We start from the raw sequence: 24554 nt of genomic DNA on the forward strand, positions 1-24554 counted from the left end.
CTGGGTTACTGCCCTGGGGGAGCTGCTGGGGAAGGGAGGAGATTTACCTGCTCACAGACAATTTTAACAGTTCTAAAGCTTCAACATTTTGAATCTCAGTGTCCAGTGTCATTAAATAGTTCTGGTCTGACCAAAATATTATCTGATCCCCCCATAATTTCCCACAACCGTGAAAATTTTAATTGGAATGAAAAGCTTAAACCCCAGATTGTTGTGCTGCTGTGAAAGTTTAAATAAATAAATATAAAAATTGCTTAAAATAAACATCATCTGTCAAAATTATATATTATAACAAAATTCTGCCCAGCCTGACTATCACTCCTAACACACAGCTCCTTCTCCTGCAGGCTCATCCTCACAGGTGGATGCCCCAGGGACCCTCCCCACCAGCACAGGGGCTAATTGCAGGACCGAAGCCCTACTGGTACCTTTTTTCAGTAAAGCCTCCAGGGGTGAAATTGGCTGGGTTCTCCCTGCTCTGCAAACAGCCTGAGTCATTTTCAGGCAAGGAAACACTCCCTTGCTGCTGCAGGCGGGGCAGAGTGTGAATTCAGGAAATTGAAACTAACCCTGATCCACTGCCCAGAGGGAGCCATGGCTGCAGAGAACCCTGTGGAAAGTCTCCAGGAGGAAGCGACATGTCCCGTCTGTCTGGAATATTTCACAGAACCAGTCAGTCTGGAGTGTGGGCACAATTTCTGCCGAGCCTGCATCAGCCAGGGTTGGGAGGGATCCGATACAGCCGCCTCCTGCCCTCAGTGCAGAGAAACTGTGCAACAGGGAAACCTCAGGCCCAACAGGCAACTGGCAAATGTCGTAGAACTCGTCAAGCAACTGAGTTTACAGGCAGCAAAGGGAGCAGGAGGGGACAGGGTGTGCGGGGAGCACCAGGAGGCTCTGAAACTGTTTTGTGAAGAGGATCAAACCCCCATCTGTGTGGTGTGTGACAGATCCCGGGCTCACCGCGCTCACACGGTGGTTCCTATCCAGGAGGCTGCACAGGAGTACAAGGTAGGCAAATGCTGTCAGATTTAATGGGTTAACTTTGGGGTTTTAATTACCGGCTAATTTCACTGAAAGTTACCTAGCACAGGTGTGACTCATCATTCTGCTCTCTAAGTCTTCATTGTGTGGGGAGATGCTGTAACAAAATTAATGGTCAGGCAGTGTGGCCACAGAGGCAAAATATCAAATCTTGAAAGCAGGATCTGCACCCCCCGCCCCCGAAGCACCACTCACTCCATACCCCTCCCCTCCATTGCTCTCCCACCCTGACTCACGTTCACCCATCTGTGGCAGGAGGTTGGGATTCAGGAGGGGGTGCGGGCTCTGGGCTGGGGCAGGGAGTTGGGGTGCAGGAGAGGGCTCCAGGCTAGGGCAGAGGGTTGGGGTGCAGGTGAGGGCACAGGGTGCTGGCTCTGGGAGGAGGGTCAGGGCTGGAGTAGGGGGTTGGGAGGCAGGAGGGGGTCTGGGAAGCTGGTTCCAGATGGGCAGCACTGACTTACCTCAGGCAGCTCCCGGTCAGTAGAGCAGCGGGGCTAACGCAGGCTCCCTGCCTGTCCCAAACCTGCACCACTCCTGAAAGGGGCCAATGTGCCCCTGTGGCCCCTGGAGGGGAGCATGTGGCTACACACGCTGCCCCTCTCTGCAGGAACCACTCCCGCAGCTCCCATTGGCCACAGTTCCCCATTTCTGGCCAATAGGAGCTGCGGGGGCAGTGCTTGCAGGCAAGAGCCATGTGAAGAGAACCCTGCCCTCACGCCAGGCTGCAGGGGCAAGCTGGCCCCTTCTGGGAGTGCCGCACGGCTGCCAGAGATTGCGATCGACTGGGAGAATCTCCAGGAACAACTAGTTGATCGCAATCAACTGGTAGGTGACCTCTGGTCTAGCTAGACAACAGGTGGGAAGGGAAACTGAGGCACAAAGCGTGGCAGCGAGTTGCACATAGTCACTGAGCATGTCAGTGACAGAGCTTAGCATAGAACCCAGATCTCCCCAGACCCAGTCCAAGACCCGAACCACTTTGCCATGCTGCCATCTTAGCATCAGCCCCACCCAGTGATGAAGTGTCTCCGTTAGGAGGGAGAGACACCTTGATAAAGGTCCCAGGCGCACCAGGGAGAGGAGGTTTCTCACTGGGATTCTGAACTGCTGTGTTGCTCCATGAGGGGAGATCACTGGGCTAAACGCTGTGTGGGACCCCGAGCACCATCAGTCCGCACACAAAAGGGCTCCAGACAGCTCAGGTCCATGCCAAGTACCACTGGGATTACACTGGATTGTAGCAAAACCAACCCCAGGCTGGAGCTGACCGGTGCCAGTCTGACCTGCTCTGTTGTGTACGTGGGCAAGGACCAGCCAGAGTGGTTCCATTAGTCCCACTAGGCAGCCTTTAGAAATCTCCCAGAATGCACTGCTTCCAGGATCTTTACCAGGGAATGGGACCGTGGGGTACCTGCCCAGGGGGCAGTGCCATGGAGAGGGGTTAGGACAGCACTGGGGCAACCCCCAACCCATTCTTTATACAAATCTGCATCCTGTCTAATTAGGGAGGTCACTGAGGCATCCCCAGAACACGGGACACCCTCAGAGCTGCCTGCATGGGCCCGTCCTCACCAGTATCAGTCACCCTGTGTGGACCCCACCACCGTTTTTTCCAGCGTGCCACCCGCCTGCATCATTCTGCATGAAGGTGCCACCCCAGCCCTGCCCCCACCCTCACGGGTGTCCTCCTGCAGCCTCAGTCTCCTCCTCTCCCTTTTGCACCAGACAAAGCCAAGTCCAGTGCTGAGTCCCTGCCGGACAGGGATAGTGCTCCACAAAACTGGACTGTGCAGCTTCCAACCAGACGAACGGCCTCCCAACATCTCACGAGTTTTGCCCTCGTGCTTACACCAGCTCTGCCCAACCAGTGCAGCCCCAGTACTCCAGGGCTGAAATCCCAGCCCATATTTAAACCCTGGTGGCTTCTGAGATTTGTATCACTTTGTTTGTTAAACCTTCAACAAATAGGTTTCTTGATTCACCCCCATGTGACTCCAGTGCCCTGTTATGCTCTGTACCATTAATCAATTCACAAATACCAGTAAAGCTTGGGTATAATTGAGATCTCTTGCTAATTACTAAAAACACTGAACCAGAATTGGTAACGAGTCTGAATGTGACACGCTCCCAGTTTCCATTAATGAGGTTTCATCACCTTGGTGGTCCTGATGTCGCAAAGCGATTAGAACCACAGTCATCTTGGGGTTTCGGGTGGAAAAACACCCACTTCCAAGCACCTCTCAACTATCCAGATGAAACTTCCCAAATCATTTCTGTTTCTTCAGGAAAGAATCCAGGCCCATTTGAAAACTCTGAGGGAAGACAGAGAAAAGCTGCTGGGATTGAAAGCGACTGGAGAGAGGAATTGCCGGGAATATCTGGTAGGTGCCTGTTGTTATGAATCAACTGTGGGACTGGCAGTGGGAGGTCTGTTAGGAGGCAGACTCCTGTGTGGCCTATGTGAACATGGGCTTGTGTGTGTTTCTCCATGATCATGGATTGCTGGGTTTGATTCATGTGTAGACAAGCCCTAAGCTTCCATTTCAGTTGATGAGTAGCCCTTGTGGCTTGCCTGAATTCACACAAATGTCCCCGTGAAGTGTTTGTCCACTGTGTCTAGACATTTTGTGCATTTTTAAAACATTTGTTTCTTTTAACTCCCCTGACGTCTCTGTTAGTGTAGTGCTGAGTCCTGCCTCCTGCTGCTCTGGGTCTGAATTTTCACAGACCATAAATAACAGAAGATGCTGACCATGACTGACAGAGAAATATCCCTTTCACAGGGATACAGGGGCCAAAGGGGAAGGTGTGAGAGAATCCCCTGCCTAGTACCCACAGGGTAGAGTCAAATGTCAGAAATCTGAGGATTTTCACAGAAAATCACCCTCCTGCACACTCAGCTCTCCATGAAAGGATCCTGGGCTCCATCCATGCCCCAGACCAACCCTTGCCCTATTTCATACAGAAACAAACACAAACCGAGAGGCAGAAGATTGTGTCTGAATTTCAGCAATTGCAGCAGTTCCTGGAGGAGCAAGAGCGACTTCTGCTGGCCCAGCTGGAGAAGCTGGACAAGGAGATTGTGAGGATCCAGAATGAAAATCTCAGTAAACTCTCCGAGCAGATTTCCTGTCTGAGTGAGCTGATCAGTGAGCTGGAGGGGAAGTGTCAGAAGCCAGCAAGTGAATTCCTACAGGTGAGACTGAATGAGAAACATAGGTGGGTGCTCCAGGACAGCCAGCTCTCCCCCTCAGTGCTACCCACCGTGGGCCCTGCCGCTCAACTCCTCCCCCTTCTTCCAGCACCATCTGCCTGCTGCAATCAGCTGTTCCACTGTGTGCAGGAGACACTGGGAGGGAGCGGGAGGAGCGGGGAGGGAGTGTGCTCACGTTAGGATTCGCTCCCCACTTTGAACTCTGGGGGACAGATGTGGGGACCCACATGAAAGACCCCCTAATCTTATATTCCATCAGCTTAGGTTAAAAACTTCCCCAAGGCACAAATTCCTTTCCTTCTCCTTGATGCCACCACCAAGTGATTTAAACAAAAATTCAGAGATGGGTCACTTGGAATCCCTATTCCCCCAAAATATCCCCCCAAGCCCCTTCACCCCCTTTCCTGGGGAGGCTTGAGAATAATATACCGACCAATTGCCTTTAATGTAAGTACAGACCAGACCCTTATCTTTAGGACACTAAAATCAATCAGGTTCTTTAAAGAAGAACTTTATATAAAGAAAAAAGTACAAGAATCACACCTGCAAAATCAGGATGGAAGGTAACTTTACAGGGTAATAAAAAGATTTAAAACACAGAGGACTCCCCTCTGGACTCAGCTTCACAGTTACAAAAACAGGACTAAAACTACCTCTTCGCATAGGGAAAATTCACAAGCTAAAACAAAAAATAACCTAACGCATTTCCTTGCCTTAGTCAGAATTTTTGTAATCTTAGATGGATCATTTCAGGTAGGTTTTCAGGAGATGTTGTCCCTGCTTGGTCTATCTCTGTATCAGGAGAGGGAACAAACAAACAGAGCCCAAACAAAACCTCCCGCAACCCACCAGATTTGAAAGTAGCTTCTTTCCTTATCGGTCCTTCTGGTCAGGAGCCAACCAGGTTATCTGAGCTTCTTAACCCCTTATAGCTAAAGTGATTCAGTACAGCTGCAAGGAGGTATTTTATGTTACTCTTTCCTTTATATTTATGGCAGTTCACAAGAGGAGGTGAGGAAGAGACAGGGTGGAGGTTGAGTGGGAGGGGGAAGAGTTGGGTTGGGGTGTGGCACTGGGGAAAGGTTTGGAATGGAGGTGGGGCATGGGGTTGAGCACCCCCAGGGACAATTGGAAACCAGCACTCATCATTAGAAACATGCCAGACCCCCACAGAGGGAGGAGTGGGCTGCTGAATCATAAGCACTGGAGTCCAGTAGTCGGAGATCTCAGTGTAACTCGGCATGTGCATTGCTGACATCTGAGTGAGTATTATTCTTAGCAGAGTCACAGGGATATGAAAGATGGAAAAGCCCCATTAGCTCAGGGAATCAATGGCCCTGGGGCCAGGGCAGGGGCTCTTCCCCCATACTTCCTAAACCCCTTCCCTGGGATCCCCTGTGTATGTGTCATAGAGGACTGAAATTCTTTTGCCTCTCTTTCCTCTAGGATGTCAGAACCACCTTGAGCAGGTATGTGGCTCCCTCGCACTCCACAATGCTGGGAAAGAGCTTGATCATGAGGGTAGCACTGCATTTCCCCAGGGCTCTACAGCAAAATGTGTGGGGAGATCACGTGTTGGATACAAATTTCTCTGATCACTTCATCCTGGGGTGCTAACTCTTGTACAGAAGACTCTGGAATTCTCCAGTCAGTGGCAAGGACTGACCTCAAGTATTTCATAGAGATGTCACATCCCTGGGGGACAGGCAGCTTCAGGATTGTGGGGATGGAATATGGGCCTGTCACTGCTGGGTCCTGGTCACTATTCAGCCCAGGGCAGAAGCGATCAAGAGTCTTTCCCACCTGAGGACTGTTTGGAGACCTGTGTGGAATGAGCTGGGGAAGGGGTAGTTGGTGTCTCAGTCTAGTTCCTAGAGGCAGATTTCTACAGCACTTCACCTGGGAACCTCCTGTCCCTCAGAGCATGGAGGCCAAGGAGCGAATTGGCCATGGAGACTCAATTCCCCTTTTATCCCCAGAGCTGATCTCTCCAGACCAGAGTTGAAGATTAATGACCTTTGACGAGAAGGTTGCTTGGCCCTGTGCTGTGTTGCATCTGCTCTGAGGCTGGGAGAAGTCGAGGAATTCTAACTACAGGCCTATTAGAGCAGCGACTCACAAGCCAGAACTTATAATGAGTCACACAGTAAAATCCAATCATGTAAAATTGTTTCTCTCCAGGTCTGAGAAGGGGAAGTTTCAGCAGCCGGAAGAGATTTCTCCTGAAGTGGAAGAGCGAGTCAGTGATTTCTCCCAGAAAACGATTGTGCTAATGGAGATTCTGGGGAAGTTCAAAGGTACCTAGAAGGGATCTAGGAATGGAAATTGGGATGAGTCTCTGAGAAGAGAATGGTGCTGATCAATTTGTTCCCACTTAGATGATGCTGTTAAATTAAGAAATGACTCAAAGAGTTTAAGGCCAGAAGGGACCATCATGATCATCTAGTCTGACCAACTGCACATTGCAGGCCACAGAATCTCACCCACCCACTCCTGCAATTGACCCCTAACCTCTGGCCAAGTTACTGAAGTCCTCAAAACATGATTTTAAAACTTCAAGTGTAACTGGTTGAGCACTCAGTGGTGCGGCGCCTCCTGCTGGTCAGTCAGGGAATTAGGTTTCCTGCTCCAGAGCGCCCACTGCTGGCCAGTGTCTCTCCTGCCTCAGGCCCCTCCATGTCCCTCCTGGACCCCAGTGCCCCTTACCTTGGGGTTCTGCCCACAGCAGTACCCCCACACTCTGGGTCTCCTCTCCCAGGGGAATCCCAACCCTCTATACCCACCTTGCCTCAGTGGTTACTGCCAGTCATCTAGCCCCCTTTCTCTGGGGCAGCCTGCAGTCCACAATGTCCACTCATCATTAGCAAAGGGGTTGGACCTACTGCCTTTCTAGCCCTAATACCATCCCTGGCCCTTAACAAGGCCTCAGCCTGGGGACTTGCCAGGCCAGAGCTCCCCAGCTCTGCCTGCCCCGCCCCAGCCCTGCTCTGTCTAAGGTACCCTGTGCTCCCAGGCAGCCCTGCAGTGAGACTCTTGCCTGCCTAGCTCCCAGCCCTTTGATCAGGGCCAGTTGTGGCCTAATTGGGTGTGGCCCCAGCTGTGGCTGCCTCCCAGTCAGCCGACCTCAGCTGCTTTTCACCTTTTACCTCATTTTATCCCAGGAACAGGGTAATTGCCCCACTACACAAATTACAGAGAATCCACCATTGACTCTAGTTTCAAACTGCAACTGACTCGTGCCCCAGGCTGCAGAGGAAGGAAGGAAAAAAATCCCCCGGCTCTCTGTCAATCTGACTTGGGGGGAAATTCCTTCCCCACCCCAGATATGATGGTCAGTTGGATACCGAGCATTTTGGCAAAACCCAACAGCCAGACACGTGGCAAAGAACTCTCTATAGCTCAGAGCCCTCCCCGTCTACTGCCCCATCACCAGCCATGGGGCACATTTCTCAAAGGCAGATCCAGCCAATCACTGAGCTCTGGTCCTGTTTGCAGCTAGTTTGGGCCAAATGGGCTGGAGGGAAGGAGAAAGCCCCTCCCCCATGATCAGGGATCCCTCCAGCACAGGGGCCTCTTGTGTCTCCTGCACAGCAGCTGCAGGCACAAGGCGTGTTCCTGAGAGGGCTGGGAATGGGGGTGGTGAGGGCGGGTGGAAGAGGGAGGGGGGTGGACGAGGCACAAAGGGAGGTGGGCAGTGTAAAGCTGGGCCTCTGACACTCTGCACGCTGGGCAAGAGACACGGGGGCCATTGTCACAGGGATGTAGCTCTGGCTGGCTTCAGAACTTCCTCAGCCTGTGCCAAGGTCTGCACCGGCCCCTGCAGCCACTGAACAGCAGAGTCACAAATGGCCCCTCCCCTCTCTCCTTTTCCCGGTACAGGGGGGAATCGGACCCTTTGAGCCAATCCTCCCCCACCTCAATTTCCACCTTGATAAAATAATTTTACTATTATTTCCATTTCTGCCTATGGAGGACGAGGCCCCGTCATGCTGCTCTCTGTAGAGCCGCTGAGTAAACAGACCCAACAGCTCAAAGTTAGAGCCAGTATTTAGGAAACTCTCCACATCCCATCAGTGTCAAAGGGACCCAAGTGGGTAAAGTTACTTTTATGCCAAAGTCTTTGCAGGCTCTGGGTCTAGGTTACGACAAAAGGCAGTAAGTGAATGAGACAAACCAACTGGAGTCTGAAAGGTGGGAGGGGATGAGGAGGGAAAAGTAAATCTCTTACAAATTGTGTGTCCTGGGATAGTTGTGAGGCTGTAAGGCTGCTGGCTCCATTGCTGAGAGAAGCCTGATTGAGAGGGGAAATAGATTTCAGACCTTTTTATATTAAATACTTGAGTGTGTCTCTGGGCCTCTCTGTCTGTTTCTCTGTCATAATTATAAAACAGTTTCAGAGTGGGGATGCTCTTATGAATATGAAAGTCTGAAATCTCACCTCTCTTCTCCTTTCTCCCCCAAGACACTCTGCCGTCTGAATTGGAGAGAAAAAGAGGAGAATTCTTTGGAGCACACAGACAGGGTGAGTCTGCGGGTGAAGATTGCCTTTAAATTATGAGAATATTCCAGAGAAAACATCTTCATGAGATTGTAGCTGAAGTTACCAACCAAACTGACAGCGACCATGACACACACAGCCCTAAAAATAACACATTAAACAGTCAGGAGATCCAGGGGCCCAGGTCCCGTCCCCCCACCCCACACACTTTTAAAGGTGGGATGACCAGGACACTTTTCAGCATGGGCATATTTTGGGGGAAGAGGGCCACGTTGCTCCCCCCCACACACACTGCAAGCCTTGGCATGGGTGGAGCATGGCAGGCAGTGTCTGTGCTTAGGGCAGGGCAGCTGAGCAGTTCCTCTCTGTGTAGTGCAGCCCCTGCCCGCAGCACCAATCTCTCCCTGGTGCTGGCTTCTCTCAATGGCCCCACCCTGCTCCTCTTTCCCTCAGGCCCTTGCCAGGCCAGAAGCCAGAACCAGGCTGCCATCCAGGGACTGCACTGGGGAGCCCTGGATCCTCCACCTGCCCAGGGTGGTGCACCCCAGGGAGTGGGGACATGGGCTGGGGACTGCTGCCAAAGGCCCATGGACCCATGTCCAGGGCAGGTGGAGTGTCAGGGGCTCTCTATAGCGGGCAAGTCTCCCAGCCTGGCCAGGGGGCCTCAGTCAGGGCCACGGAGGGGGCAGGGACACAAAAAGAGTCCTGACACCACCCTTAGTGCTGAGTTCATCCCCATTCTGATGAACAGAAACACTCTTAACTGAGTCACACGAACAGAGCTCCCTGACACATCCCTCTGCTTCACCCCGGTGCAGGGGGTCCCCCATCGCTCTTCTCCAACATCCTGCCTTTCCTGTGGGCAGGGCTGGGCTCTCCCATTGGAGCCGCTCCCTGCTTCCTGGACTGGGGAGATGCTCTTCCTGTGAGACTGTCAGCTCCTCCTTTCTCTCTAGGCTGGAGATGGTGCTACCCCACCCAGTGCCACCTCCTACTCTCTGGTCTTAAGTGGCTGTTCCCCATTGCTGCACCTTCCTCTCTGTTCCCTGGCCTGGGAGTGGAGGCTGCATTAGGGGAGGGAGCTTCCCTCTGGGGTTTAAAGCTGGTACCTGCCACTTCTGCTCCCTCAATAAAAACTTCTGACACCTTCCTGGCTGAGTCTGTGCTGCTGGGAATGGGGCAACACCAGCAGCGGGATGTGGGAGCTGAAGCCTCTGTGATAAATGAGAAACTAATGAAGTGGGACCCGTTACAAAGACTGAGCAGCTGCAGTGACATCTCTGCTCAGTCTCAGGGCTGGTCTACACTGGGTGGGGGTGGGGGGTCGATCTCAGATACGCAACTTCAGCTACGTGAATAGCGTAGCTGAAGTCGAAGTATCTTAGATCAATTTACCTCTCGTCATCATGGCGTGGGATCGACGTCCACGGCTCCCCCTGTCGACTGCGCTACTGCAGTTCGTGCTGGTGGAGTTCCAGAGTCAACAGGAGCACTTTCGGGGATCGATATATCGCATCTCAATCGATTACTACCCACCGATACTGCGGGTAGTCTAGACGTACTCTCAGGTGTCCAGGACAGAGGCAGTTCCCTGGGATCCGGGACTGTCCCAGCCTGAATGGAGCTGCTGGGGAGCGTGAGAAATGGCCCCAGACTCCCCAGGGCTGAGCTCTGCCCCTAACGCTCTGATTCTCTCTCCAGGGAATGTGACTCTGGATCCAGACACGGCTCATCCCAAACTCATCCTGTCTGAGGATCGGAAAAGTGTGAGACGGGTAGACACGCGGCAGGATCTTCCCAACAACCCTGAGAGATTTGACACTGCGCTGTGTGTGCTGGGCTGTGAAGGATTCACCTCAGGGAGACATTGCTGGGAGGTGGAGGTGGGGGATGGGGGATGCTGGGCTGTGGGGGTGGCCAGAGAGTCTGTGGGGAGGAAGGGAAAGATCAGCTGTAGCCCTGATGGGGGGATCTGGGCTGTGGGGTGGTTGGGGGATCAGTTCTGGGCTCTCACCTCCCCTGAGACCCCCCTGCCCCTGAGCCGGGCCCCCAGCAGGATCCGGGTTTGTCTGGACTGTGACCGGGGGCAGGTGACATTTATCGATGCTGGTGACGAGGCCCCGATCTTCACTTTCCCGCCGGGCTCCGTCCCTGGGGGGAGAATCCGACCCTGGTTCTTTGTGGGGCCAGGATCCCAGCTCAGCCTGTGTCCCTGAGACATGCACCAGAGGCAGGAACCGGAAATCAGCCTCTCTAGCCTCATGGATCCCAGTCTCTATGATTGTGGAGGACTCTCATCTACCCAGCCTCTGGCTCCTCATCTCTCTGGCCCCTGGAAGCACCTCCCCGCCTCTCTGCAGCCTCAGGGATGAGGAGGAGGGGAAGAACCCCTGGGGCTGCAGGAGGGGCAGAGGGGCAGAGCTGGGGCTGGGCAGGGGGTGGCACTAACAGCCTGGCAGGGGGCAGGCGGAGGTGGGCGTGGCAGGGACACAGAATTGATCAATCAGGGTTGGGGAGAAGCAGCAGCTGCAGGGAGCGTTTTGTACAGATCTGTGTCCTTAGCTCTCATTGGGGGCTCCCAGGCGGGGATCAGCACGAGGGGGGAAGGGATAAGATCAGGGAAAGAAGAGAGCAGCTGAGGGGGATGATCTGTGACAGGGAGGAGAGACACAGGGAAATAAACAGGGGTGGGAAGTGAGGCTAGAACAATGATGAATAGAAAAGGACAGTATGGAAGGAAAGGGAACATGAGCGGGACGGGGAGATTTATTACATGTTACTGAAAGTGAGACTGTAACTCATTAATTCCCTATATTAATTCCTGGCCATTGGTGCAATCTTAGTTCCATAAAGAAAACTGTTCTCAGTAGCTGGGGATCTCCTGGCCATGCTGTGGTTATTAAAGCTCCTTCTTAGCTCCTTTTACTTTGCTACTTTCCAGCAACTTACTGTAAATAAAACATTACAAACAATAATTCTTGTTTGTTCCACTTTAATGTCCCAGCTGTAAGGAATATTGTGCCTCTGGTAAGAGAGTTTGGATTTTACTGTGTGATGTGTCACTAACCAGCCTGTGCTCTGCCTCTGTCCTGTGCACACCCATGTCAATCAGGAATTGCTCAGCTGTGCTCTGCAGAGAGGTGACTGTTTGCACAGGGTGCAATCCATGAAGGGACTCAGGTGTTGCAATGCTGAGAATCACAGTGAGTAATTTTTAGGCAGTGAGAAAATCACAGGGACAGCAGCACTGTGACCCTCAGAGCTGAGTCAGTGGTCTAAACTCCCTAGACAATCCATGGGCAACACAGGCACCTTACAATGCGATTCACAAAAGCCACCTCAGTAGGCGGGCAGCCATGTCAGCTAGCCAATGGGAGATGCTGACAAGGGGGGAAGGGGTGTCCTAAGTCACACCCCTCTCACAGTTAGGTGCCTATATCTGGGCTGCAGAGGGGTGTGTCTCTCTGCTTAGCAACCCACAAACAGGAACCCACCGTCTGATGTCTGGGGCCTCCAGTTGCAGCAGCTGCCAATGCCTGGTAGTGATGGTGGCAGCAGCTGGGAGCCACAGGCCCTTTGAAATCGCCCCAGCAGTCTGCAGGGCTCCTAGTGCAGTGGCACATTAGGGAAGGAAAAGCACTGGACCTTGGCAGGAGCCGCACTGAGCAGGGGTGGGGACGAAGCCCTGGACCGTGGTAGTTGGGTGGGGGGTTGGGCAGAGTGAGTAGGAGAAGCCCTGGACTCCAGCAGGAACCATGCAGGGTGGGGTGGGGGGCAGAAGCTCTGACAGCTGAGTCCCTCTCTCTCCCATGCCCTCGGTGTGGAGCTGGCTCTCACTCTCCGGCTGTGGAGAAATTCAGCCCAAACTAATCACCTTGGTATCTCCAGCTCCCCCCTCACCACACAGCCATGAAGGGATTCAGCCTCGGAGGCAGGGTCAGCATTAGCCCCACGTGGCAGGTTGGATCTAGGGTACACAGAGATGAAGTGACTTTCCCAAGGCTAAGCAGGGAGTCAGTGGCAGAGCAGAGAACCAAACCCAGCACACCTGAGCCTCAGGCCTGTGCTTGAGCCACTAGGCCACCCTTCCTACCTGAGGAGGGGGAACCTCCTCTGCTGTTTTGAGTGGGTGGGTGGGAGCGGGCACTAGACAGAGCCCCCAGGAGATGGGGAGCAGAGAGACATGAGAAAATGGACATGAGTGCATAGGCGGCAGGTTTGTATAATTTTTGGTGGTGCCCAAAATGGTGGTCCCCCAGCTCTCGCCCTGTAAGCCGATATAAAATGAAGCTACAATGTGTCGTCACCACAAGATTACAAGGGTCAATTAAAAGTGGAAAGTCAGGAGCAGCACTTGCCTGCTTCAATATACGGTATTATATTTTGTTGCACCTGTTGTGACAAAGTGGGAATGTTCTTAATGTTTTCTCTGAATCCTGTGTGGGTGCCTCAGTTTCCCCTGCAAGGTACCAACTGAAGGTGTTGGGGACAAAGAGATCAGGTGGCCTCCTTTCCCAGAAGAGAGACAAAGGCTAGAGGAGGGAGTGTCAGTTTGGAGCTGGCTGGGGAAATGGGGAGAGACCCAGAACTTGGGTCTGGGCTCCCCACCCTCCAAGATGGACCTGACTGAGGGCTCCTGTTTTCTGTACCTACAAGCTCTGTTTTAGACTGTGATCCTGTCATCTAATAAACCTTCTGTTTCACCGTCTGGCTGAGAGTCACGTCTGACTGCAGAGTTGGGGTGCAGGGACCTCTGGTTGCCCAGGACCTGCCTGGGCAGACTCACTGCGGAAAGCGCACGGTGTGAAAGGGCTGAATGCTCCGAGGTCAGACCCAGGAAGGTGTAAGCTCCTTGCCCTGGAGACAGTCTGCTCAGAGAGAGGAGGCTCCCCCAGAGTCCTGACTGGCTTTGAAGGAGTGGTTCCAAAGCATCCCAGCATCCCCTTCCACACCATGTGCTTCCCGGAAGTCCGCACAGGCACCGACACTCCCTCCTCTGGCCTTTGTCTCTTTTCCAGGCATTAGGAGGCCACCTGATCTCTTTGTTCTCCAACACCTTCAGTTGGCAGCTTGCAGGAGTGCGGCCCAGGCCATCAGTTGCCCGGAGAAAGGGTTTCGGCCATTCTCTGTGCAGATGGCATCACACTGGCACTCTAGGGCTCTACAACAATCACAGCCCCTTATCCCACCATCTAGATCCTTGAGAAATGCATATGGGAAACTGAGGCACCAACACAGTATTCAGAGAAACCATTAAGAACATTCCCACTTTGTAACACCTGTATATGACTATATACTTTAAAGGGGTGTAAAATAATCAAGTATTGTGCTAAACACACCGATACTCCAAACTGACCACCAAGGTTAAGTTGCACGTTTTCCCCTCAGGTGAGGGCTCTGGGGTGGGGCTGGGGATGAGGGTTTCACAGTGCAGGAGGGTGCTCAGGGTTGGGGTGCTCGGGGGCGCAGGCTCTGGGGTGAGGCAGGGCTGGGGATAAGGAACTTGGGATGCAGACAGGCTGCCCCAAGGCTAGGGCCAGAGAGGACTCCCCCCCACCCCGTTACCAGCAGCAGCAAGCTCCAGGGGAGGGACCCCTCCTCTCCCCGCTCCGCAGCACACTCACTCTGCACCACAGTCAAGGCACATGCTCCTAGGGACTCTCTTAGGTCCAGAAAGCCCACTCGCTTCCCCTATGGTGGGTACCGGGTGTCATGGAGTCCCCAGGTAATGCTCTGGAACTGCTCCCCACCAAGCCAGGCAGGACTCTGGGGAGCCTCCTCTCCCTCGGAGCAGACTTTTTCAGGGCAAGAAGCTCACACGTCTTCACCTCCTGGGTCTCTCCTTGGAGCCTTCAGCATCCTCTGCCCCTCTGTGCGCTTCCCCCAGCGAGCCCGCCCTGGTGGGGTCCTGGGGAAGCCAAAGGGTCCTGCACCCCCACTTTGCAGTCAGATGTGACTCTCACCAGCCAGCCAGTCAAACAGAGGTTTATTCGATGACAGGAACACGGTCTAACACAGAGCTTGTAGGTACAGGGTCCATTCTGGGCGCAGTGAGCCAGACCTGCCCTGTCTGCACTTCACTCCTCGTCCCCAGCCAGCTCCAGACTCCCAAACCCCCTCAAGCCACTCCTCTCTGCTCAGTTTCTTTCCCGGGCCAGGAGCTCACCTGACCTCTTTGTCGCCAACACCTTCAGCTGGCACCTTTGCTCTGTAGCAATCACACACCCTTATTCCACCACCTGGATACTTAAGAACTGCATAGGGGACACTGAGGCACCAACACAGTATTCAGAGAAAACATTAAGAACATTCCCAGTTCATCACACCGGGGTGGGAGGTTGCCATCATGGGTGGCCTCCCCACCCCTGCTGCTGTCCCTGGGTGCCAGGGCGGGGGAGAGAGCTCCCAAGCACCTGTGTGCCTCCTTCCTCCTTCTCGCTCCCTCTTCCCCCGCTCCAAGAGGCTGCTGGCCACTGATCTCTATAGCCTTAGGCAGAAGCAGCACAAACAAGGGAGAGAGGCACTGGTTGTTTTCTTTCAGGCAGGGAAGCTCAGAGGTGGGGGCAGGGGAGAAACCCAGCTCCAAATATTGGTGGAGCAGAGCCCTCAGCCTTGAATATTCCTGGTGATTAAGCACGTCGAGCCCATATAAGATGCCGCCCCTGCATGGGTGGGAAGCAAGAAGGGGGAAGCATCAAGAAGGGGAGCAAGGACTTAGAAAAGAAACAAGAGCGAGGGAAAGGGGCAGGGAGAGCGATAGGAAAGGAGAGAGGGAAAACTCCCCACTGCTTGTGTCTCCCATCCACCTTCTTCCCACATCCATCAGTGGCCCTCAGCTCCCAACCAGGCGCTAAGCTGGGGTGAGGCACAGAGTGAACACAGTGTCTTTACACAGGGGTGTCAGTGGAGGCAGCTTGTAGCTGAGTGTAATGATTTTAATACACTGTAATTCATGGTAATGTAATGCTGTAGTTCACTGCTATTTTAATAATGACATTGCGTGATACCAGTGATAGACACACATTCAATAACTAGAGTATGAAAGAAGTGTATAAATATGCTGAAAATTGTGAGCTTTGGGGACAGACTGAGCCCCCCCAGACACACACACCTCACCCTTAAGGCAGGAGGGGCAGACAGGAGTGAGCAGGGGGTAGAAGGAGGCTGTCAGGGCAGGGGACCTGGGGGAGGGGGCAGAGCAGGGGCAGAAAGCGGTGGAGTGGGGTGAAGTGGGGGCTTGGCCTTGGGGAAGGGGGAGGAGCCAGGATGGGGCACCCACCGGCACAACCAAAAGTCAGCACCTCTGGCGCGTGGAGTGGTACTAGTGGCAGGAGCGAAGGCAGGCGGGTGGGCATGTGGAAGCCCTGGCCGTGCCGGAAGAGCCCCCAGCAGCGCAGTTGACAGCTCACTGGGCGCCAGCCAGCGCAGGCGCAGCACCGCCCAAATGTCAGGCGGACGGGTCCACGTGGGCGCAGCTTGTGCATGCGGGCACCAGTGGGGGCCCATTGACTGTTCTGCCCTGGGGCCCGGAATTGCTGTTGTTGGGCCTGGGGGGACTCTGCTCATGTCCTGCTTGGGGCCCACAGACCATCTCTGTGTCCGTTCCCATAGCTTGTCCTCGGTGTCTGTTCCCCTTTCTGTTCACTGTGCTGTGTTAGATCAACGATGACGCTCATTTAGGGGATTCCCTTGGGTAACTGAGAGAGATTTATGGTTTGAATTCTCACTGCACAGCACTGCCAACCCCAGGCATTTAAAAACCTTAAATCAGGCCAGCCCCCCAAAATCATGAGATTTAATCATAATAAATAGTAACTATTAGTATTATTTTATTTGCCTTTTGGTTTCTCAGAGCTTTAGACTGCACTCAGGGGCCCCAAATTGGGGAGGAGAAGGGTACACTTTACCAAGGCCGAGACCCTGGGGCCCAGCCCAGGCTGCAACCCCATTACCACGTGTGGGAGGGGGCCTGAGTTACAAGTTTGTACTGGGCCTGAAAAATTATTCTTGAGCCCTGACTGCACTGGGGTGAAATTGTTATGTTTTTTTCTGCAACAAAGAGAGCTAGATACTTCCTTTACTTAGAAAACAAAAGCTGAGAGTCTCACCTCCTCACATGCTTCCAGGAGCTGGGGCTTCATCAAACACACCAAATATTGTAAAACTCATGATAAAATCATGAAGTTGGTGATGCTGCAGCTCCTTTCCACTGAGCCAAAGCAGCGTTAGTGTAAACGAGAATTGTGTCTTGAAAACACTGATTCCAACTTAATAAACTCGCAGGCTAAAAGCTCTGTTATCACCAGGCTTAGTAGAATGAGCTTTTATTCATAAATGTTGGCAAACGTTGCTTTTGCTGTCTACACACAGACCAATGAATAAAATATTTCAATTGATAATAAATGATAAATGGAGATACGCAAAGTAAGAACAAGGCTGCTTGAGAACTTATTTGTGTTTGATTGAAGGATAGTGACTCTGTATCTTTTGACAGGTAATGCGACCATCTGTGTTTTCATAGTTATAAAGCTTCAGCTTTTTGAATCTACTGACATTAAATCATGGGGGTCTGACTCGCTATTGACGTATCCCCCCATAATTTCCCACAACTGTGAAAACTGAAATTGAGAACAATTGGAAGGAAATGCTAAACCCAGAGTTTTGTGCAATTGTGAACATTTAACTCAATAAAATCAGGAAAAAATGTGTAAAAGTGGCAGTGACATATAATTAATATATCAATGAATACTGGTTCTCTCTCCCCAGACACACAGACTCTGCTCCTTCAAGGGCATCACCTAGGGTGACCAGTGAGTGTTGAAAAATCAGGATGGGGGTGGGGTGTAATAGGATCCTATATAAGAAAAACACCCCAAAAACTGGACTGTCCCTATAAAATGTGCCATCTGGTCACCCTCGCATCACCATAGGGGGATGCCCCCCAGCCACAGGGCCCTGGGGCACATGTCACACAAACGCCCGCAGGCTGCAATGTTCCCGGGGGCTCCTCCCCGCCCAGCAGCAGCCGAGTCAGTCCCAGGAAGGGAAACACCCGGCGGCTGCTGCAGGAGCTGCCAAGGCAGAGCCCGGCCGGCCTCAATTCTCTCCTGCAGCGAATGTCGCTTGTTCTGGGGCCGCCCCTGAGGGCGGGGCTTCTGGCTTTTCTGATGGTTGGTTTTTAATTTCCCTCCTGAGAACGTGATTGGCTCCCGGTTACCCAATCGGCTTTAAAAAAGCTTTAAAGGCTCGTTACTGCGCCTGCACGATTTTTGGTTTCGGTTTCGCAATCCCTAGGCTGCTGCTGGCCCCTTTCCTCCTGCAGCGACACGTGGCTGCTGCGGGCGCCTGGCTCGGGTGCGGGGACCTTGACTTGTTCTTAGATGCGGGGCCGGGGAGGGCTGCTGGCTGCCCCACGCCTGCACTTCCCCACCCCTACGTGGCTGTACCTGGCTCACTGCAGGGAGGTTGTTGGTTGGGGCTTGTGGTTTGCAGGGGGGAATAGCGGTAGCTGTAGTGGGGCAGCATCGATGTACTTGCCCTTGCCCTGCTCACCTGGCAGTTGCTGTGCACCAGTAGGGGAGCAGCTGCGGGGAGGGGAACTCCCAGGCTGTGTGGGGGAGGGGCTGGCAAAGGCTGCAGCTGGGTTTGAGGGAGTTGCGGGGCATTGGCTGGGATGGGGATGGGGGGAAGGGTGGCTCTATGGGGTTCGTTGAGGGAGGGGAGTGGCACCCACTGTCCTGTGCTAATTCTTGGTCAGTCTTTGGTCATCTGGGGTGCACCAGCTGGGGGTAGGGTCTACTGGGGGTCTGCTCTGGGTGTGTACTGGCGGTACCTCGGGTCGCCTCTCCCCCCACTTAAAAAAATTAAAAGTTCTGTCCTTTGTGTTGATCTGTCTTTCTCTTGGTTTTGGTTGGTAGGCATATTGGACTGGTGGTGGTGTGTGGAGGGGGGCTGAGAGAGGCAAGGGGGACATTGGCTGTGGGGATTTCTGGGGGGCACAGAGAGCTGTTGCCTGAGTGCATCTCCAGTGCCAGTGGGCTGTGCCTGAGTGGGGTAAGGCGGGGGCACCTCCCAACTACTGTACTGCACTGTATGGCAAAAAAAAAAAAAATCCCTGGAACCTAACCCCCCCATTTACATTCATTCTTATTGGGGAACTTGGATTCGCTTAACATCGTTTCACTTAAAGTCGCATTTTTCAGGAACAGAACTACAACGTTAAGTGAGGAGTTACTGTACACGCTTACGGCCAATTCTTGTGAACTAAACTACGATTTATTAAAAGAAGAAAAGACAATATTGGCAAAAAGATCATTAGACATACAAATGCAAATAGAGTCCTTAAGTCAGTTTCACCTGAGATGGCGGGTTAGAATTGAAGAGTCCTTTTCAGAATCATTTCATCACGTTCTAGTCCAATGTCCAAATGTTCAACATCAGGGCAGTGCAGAGGGGACTGGAGATCTCAGTCTTAAGACTCAAACGCCCCCTGAATAAAGCTTAAGAAGATTGGAGATAAAAGGATCAGGTCTCAAGAATTTATATAGACATTTTTGCAGCCTCTTCACAGCAGGCAGTCCTTGGATGATCAACAAGTTGTAGAAGTAACCTCCTATTTCCCAAACATCACAGGTAATTAAACTACATGGATTAACAAAGTAATTATCCCTATAGAATCACAGAATATCAGGAAGGGACTTCAGGCGGTCATCTAGTCCAACCCCCTGCTCAAAGCAGGACCAATCCCCAACTAAATCAACCCAGACAGGGCTTTGTCAAGCCTGACCTTAAAAACCTCTAAGGAAGGAGATTCTACCACCTCCCTACGTAACCCATTCCAGTGCTTCCCCACTCTCCTAGTGAAAAACTTTTTCCTAATATCCAACCTAAACTTCCCCCACTGTAACTTGAGACCATTACTCCTTGTTCTGTCCTCTGCTACCACTGAGAACAGTCTAGATCCATTCTCTTTGGAACCCCCTTTCAGTTAGTTGAAAGCAGCTATCAAATCCACCCTCGTACTTCACTTCTGCAGACTAAATAATCCCAGTTCCCTCAGTCTCTCCTCATAAATCATGTGTTCCATCATTTTTGTTGCCCTCCGCTGGACTCTTTCCAATTTTTCCACACCCTTCTTGTAGTGTGGGGCCCCAAACTGGACACAGTACTCCAGATGAGGCCTCAACAATGCCAAATAGAGGGGAATGATCACGTCCCTCGATCTGTTGGCAATGCCCCTACTTATACAGCCCAAAATGCTGTTAGTCTTCTTAGCAATAAGGGCACACTGTTGACTCATATCCAGCTTCTCGTACACTGTAACCCCTAAGTCCTTTTCTGCAGAACTGTTGCCTAGCCACTGGGTCCCTAGTCTGTAGCAGTGTCCGGGATTCTTCCTTCGTAAGTGCAGGACTCTGCACTTGTCCTTGTTGAACCTCATCAGGTCCCTCTGTATCCTATCCCTACCCTCCAGCATATCTACCACTCCTCACAGTTTAGCCTCATCTGCAAACTTGCTGAGGGTGCAATCCACGCCATTCTCCATGCCTTTTTTTGCACTGTAAAAAAACAAAAGAATAGTATTTTTCAACTCACCAAGTGCAAGTACTGTAGTGCAATCTCTTTATCATGAAAGTTGAACTTACAAATGTAGTATTACGTACAAAAAATACCTGCGTTGAAAAATAAAACAATATAAAACTAGAGCCTACAATTCCACTCAGTCCTCCTTCTTATACAGTCAATCTCTCAGAAAAACAAGTGTGGTTACAATTTGCAGGAGATAATGCTGCCCGCTTGTTGTTTACATTAATGTCACCTGAAAGTGAGAACAGGCGTTCTCGTGGCACTATTGCAGCTGGTTTCGCAAGATATTTATGTGCCAGATGCGCTAAAGAGTCATGTGTCCTTTCCTGCTTCAACCACCGTTCCAGAGGACATGCCTCCATGCTAATGACGGGTTCTAATTGATAACGATCCAAAGCAGACCAGACCAACATGAGTTCATTTCCATCACCTGAGTCAGATGCCACCAGCAGAAGGCTGATTTTCTATTTTGGTGCTTCAGGTTCTGTAGTTTCCCAACCAGTGTGTTGCTCTTTTAAGATTTCTGAAAGCATGCTTCACACCTCATCCCTCTCAGATTTTGGAAGGTACTTCAGATTCTTAAACCGTGGGCCGAATGCTGTAGCTACCTTTAGAAATCTCAGATGGTTACTTCCTTTGCGTTTTGTCAAATCTGCAGTGAAAGTGTCCTTAAAATGAACATGTGCTAGGTCATTATCCGTGACTTCCATATTATGAAATATTTGGCAGAATGTGTGTAAAACAGAACAGGGGACATACAATTCTCCTCCAAGGAGTTCAGTCACAAATTTAATTAATACATTTTTTTTAAATGAGCATCGTCAGCATGGAAGCATGTCCACTGGAATGGTGGCTGAAGCATGAAGGGACATAGGCAGGTTTAGCATATCTTGCACATAAATACCTGCACGGCCAGCTACAAACACGCCACGTGAACACCTTCTCACACTTTCCGGTGACATCATAAATTAGAAGCAGGCAGCATTCTCCCCCGTAAATGTAAACAAACTTGTTTGCCTTAGTGAGCGGCAGAAAACGAACAGTAGACATCTAGGTTCTAAAGTTTTTAATTGCTTTATTTTTGAGTGCACTTATGTAAGTAAAATAATCTGTGTTTTTAAGCTACACTTTCCTGATAAAGCGATTGCACTACAGTACTTGTATGAGGTGAATTGGAAAATACTATTTTTATTTTGCATGTTTACAGTACAAATATTTGTAATAAAAATAATATAAAGTGAGCACTGTACACTTTCTCTTCTTTGTTGTGATAGAAATCAATATATAAGAAAACGTAGAAAAACATCCAAAAAAATTCCAATTGCTCTTCTATTGTTTAACAATGTGATTCATCAAGATTAATATTTCTAACCACGATGAATTTTTTTTGAGTTAATCACGTGAGTTAATTGCAATTAATCAACAGCACGACTATCTCCTTTCAATTTCTTAACAACACCAGGTTACATTTCAAAGCTCTAGTCTCTATTTCTTGGAATGGTCCCAAATAGCATTTACACACTTTCAGAACTCTTATGGTCTCTCTCTTGTATGGATTGCTTGATGTTTAACAAGGCCAGGCCTCCGTATGAAACTTTTCCCACACTCTAAGCACTTATAGGGTCTTTCTCCGGTGTGGATTTTTTGATGTGCAAGAAGGCTTGACCGCCGTACAAAACTTTTTTCACAGTCTAAACATTCATGGGGTCTCTCTCCAGTGTGGATTTCCTGATGAATAAGAAGGGTTGATTTCTGCATGAAACTTTTTCCACAGTCTAAGCACTTATGGGGTCTCTCTCCAGTGTGGATTGCCTTATGTTTGACAAGGGCTGACCTCTGTATGAAACTTTTTCCACAGTCTAAGCACTTATGGGGTCTCTCTCCAGTGTGGATTTTCTGATGTTCCATAAGATATGATCTTTGTGTGAAACTTTTCTCACAGTCCAAACACTTATGGGATCTCTCTCCTGTGTGGATTATCTGATGTTTAGCAAGGCCTGACCTCTCTATGAAACTTTTCCCACACTCTAAGCACTTATGAGGTCTCTCTCCCGTGTGTTTTCTCTGATGAAAAACAAGGCCTGACCTCCATATGAAACTTTTTCCACAGATTAAGCACTTATGGGATCTCTCTCCAGTGTGGACTGCTTGATGTATAAGAAGGGTTGACCTCCGTTTCAAATTTTTCCCACAGATTAAGCACTGATGGGGTCTCTCTCCAGTGTGGACTGCCTGATGTGCAACAAGGTGTGACTTCTGTATGAAACTTTTTCCACAGTCTAAGCACTTATGGGATCTCTCTCCAGTGTGGATTGCCTGATGACTAAGTAGGGCTGACCTCCATACGAAATTTTTCCCACAGATTAAGCACTGATGGGGTCTCTCTCCAGTGTGGACTGCCTGATGTGCAACAAGGTGTGACTTCTGTATGAAACTTTTTCCACAGTCTAAGCACTTATGGGGTCTCTCTCTAGTGTGGACTGTCTGGTGTGTAATCAGTGTTGACTTCAAATTTAAACAATTCCTGCCCTCAAGGCACTGAGAGGGTCTCTCTCCTGTGTGGCTTCTCCCATGGTTATTAAGATCTGAGCAGTTATTGAAGCTTTCCCCACGGTCCAAGCATTGAAGTGATTTCTTTCCAGTTTGGATTTCCTGAGGTGTAACAAGCTGTGGTTTCAGAACGATTCCTTTCCCAAAACCAGGACATTCATAACTTTTGTCTTTCTTGGAGGTTGTCTGTCGGGCTGTGGGATCGCTGTGTCCTTCCCCACATATAATAGATTTATCCATTTGCTTCCTTGAGTGGTTTTCCGGAAGCCTATCTGACCTCCGCCAATTTTCCCCATCATCTCCCTGTTCCCAGCACTGGGAAAAATTCCCTTCAGCTCTTCCCAAAAAGGTCCCCTGTGATTCTCTGTGACCAGGAACTTCCTTCTCTTGATTCCCCTCCTCGTTCTCTCTCACTGTCTCGTCACCTGCTGGGAGACACAATCCAAAGAAGAGTCATTGTCCTGGGGAGAAATTCAGAGGAATAGCACCAAGGGAAAACCCAACATACTAAAGCTGCACAGACGGAGCAACTGGATTCTGCCTCCACTTCCCACCCAAACTTTTAAAAAGAAGGCAAGTAGGGAAGGAAACTCCTGCAGTGAACAGGACATGTGGGAAGCGATGTCAGTGACATCTGCTGACTGCAGCCCTGCCCTAGGTGAGAAGAGGAAGGAACTAAGGGCATTTACTGATACCTCATTTTGGGGATTCTCAACTTTTTCCTTCATTCACCAAATGGTTTCTGTGTTAGTCCTCACCTGTGTGGGCACCTCTTGGAATCTCTCTTCTCTCACAGGACTGGAGATCGGGCACCCACGGCTCTTCCCCTCGTTCCAGCTGGCTGATCAGGTCAGGTTTGGGAAGGGGGAATCCTGTGCAGGGAGTGAAATCAGATTAGATCAGGGTGTGTGGAGGACTGAGAGCGTCTCTCTGAAAGTGAGAGTATTTGTCAGAAAGAAAACAGGAGTACTTGTGGCACCTTAAAGACTAACAAATTTATTTTAGCATGAGCTTAATTTGTTAGTCTTTAAGGTGCCACAAGTACTCCTGTTTTTTTTGCGGATACAGACTAACACGGCTGCTACTCTGAAATTTGTCAGAAAGGACGTTCTGTGAGTGACACCTGTCCCTGTGCTCTGCTGGGGAATGTGGAATCTAAGAGGATGGGAATGTGGTCACTGAGCCCTCTTGGGGGAGGCAGACGTCTGGGGAGGTGAGGGGAATTGTGGTGCACACCCAGCTCCAGTGTTAAACCCCTGTGCCTTAGGTTTTGACACCCTGGTCTCATTGCGGTGTCAGACACACAGACCCTCTGCAGCTTCCAATATGCAAGGGGCCAGGAATCCCTTACCCAGCGAGGTCACCGTCTCATAGTTCTCCTGCATGACGTCCCTGTAGAGGGCTCTCTGGGCGGGGTCCAGCAGAGCCCCCTGCCCCTGGGTGAAATACACAGCCACCTCCTCGAAGGTCACCGGCATCTGAAACAACAAGAGTCCCCCGCTCAGCACCTGCTGCTCCAGCCACAATCCTGCTAGTCATGGGGGGAGGGGGAGAGGCCTGGAGAAACAGAATCCCACTCCCACCCTGCTGAGAGCAGCCAGGAGGCTTCAGGGAGTGGGAGAAGATGAGAGCTCCTTGTCCCCCCCCCCAGCACACAGAGCA

At 51.1% G+C, this 24554-nt stretch overlaps 2 protein-coding genes across 3 annotated transcripts; one reads left to right on the forward strand and one right to left on the reverse strand.

The window, feature by feature from the left end:
* The first annotated feature begins 507 nt into the window (after window positions 1–507).
* On the forward strand, window positions 508–18125 carry LOC120392874 (zinc finger protein RFP-like). The gene is made up of 8 exons (XM_039517546.1): window positions 508–1011; window positions 3330–3425; window positions 4010–4240; window positions 5705–5727; window positions 6440–6555; window positions 8721–8780; window positions 10458–10633; window positions 18051–18125. Exons 1-8 carry the CDS (start codon window positions 595–597, stop codon window positions 18123–18125), a joined length of 1194 nt encoding a protein of 397 aa, XP_039373480.1. The 5' UTR covers window positions 508–594.
* Window positions 18126–20336: 2211 nt separating this feature from the next.
* Window positions 20337–24296, reverse strand: LOC120392838 (zinc finger protein OZF-like). 2 transcript variants are annotated; one of them, XM_039517520.1, is made up of 3 exons: window positions 24244–24296; window positions 23651–23764; window positions 20337–23317 (listed from the first exon to the last, which is right to left on the reverse strand). In XM_039517520.1, the coding sequence occupies exons 1-3, from the start codon at window positions 24275–24277 to the stop codon at window positions 21876–21878; spliced, it is 1590 nt and encodes a 529-aa protein (XP_039373454.1). In that variant the 5' UTR covers window positions 24278–24296; the 3' UTR covers window positions 20337–21875. The 2 variants fall into 2 exon arrangements, with proteins under 2 accessions (XP_039373454.1, XP_039373453.1); XM_039517519.1 differs by having other exon boundaries at window positions 20337–23320.
* Between the last annotated feature and the right edge of the window lie 258 nt (window positions 24297–24554).

This window comes from Mauremys reevesii, unplaced genomic scaffold (assembly GCF_016161935.1).
Source record: "Mauremys reevesii isolate NIE-2019 unplaced genomic scaffold, ASM1616193v1 Contig12, whole genome shotgun sequence".
Classification (NCBI taxonomy): domain Eukaryota; kingdom Metazoa; phylum Chordata; order Testudines; family Geoemydidae; genus Mauremys; species Mauremys reevesii.

Excerpts from the sequence above, each read along its gene's own strand:
- LOC120392838 (XM_039517519.1), bottom strand. The coding sequence starts at position 24,277 with ATGCAGGAGAACTATGAGACGGTGACCTCGCTGG. Across the intron at positions 23,765-24,243 it reads TGAGACGGTGACCTCGCTGG|GATTCCCCCTTCCCAAACCT; the intron begins GTAAGGGATTCC and ends CTCCCTGCACAG. Across the intron at positions 23,321-23,650 it reads TCCAAGAGGTGCCCACACAG|CAGGTGACGAGACAGTGAGA; the intron begins GTGAGGACTAAC and ends TGTGTCTCCCAG.
- LOC120392874 (XM_039517546.1), top strand. The coding sequence starts at position 595 with ATGGCTGCAGAGAACCCTGTGGAAAGTCTCCAGGAGGAAGCGACATGT. Across the intron at positions 4,241-5,704 it reads CAGCAAGTGAATTCCTACAG|GATGTCAGAACCACCTTGAG; the intron begins GTGAGACTGAAT and ends TCTTTCCTCTAG. Across the intron at positions 5,728-6,439 it reads GTCAGAACCACCTTGAGCAG|GTCTGAGAAGGGGAAGTTTC; the intron begins GTATGTGGCTCC and ends GTTTCTCTCCAG.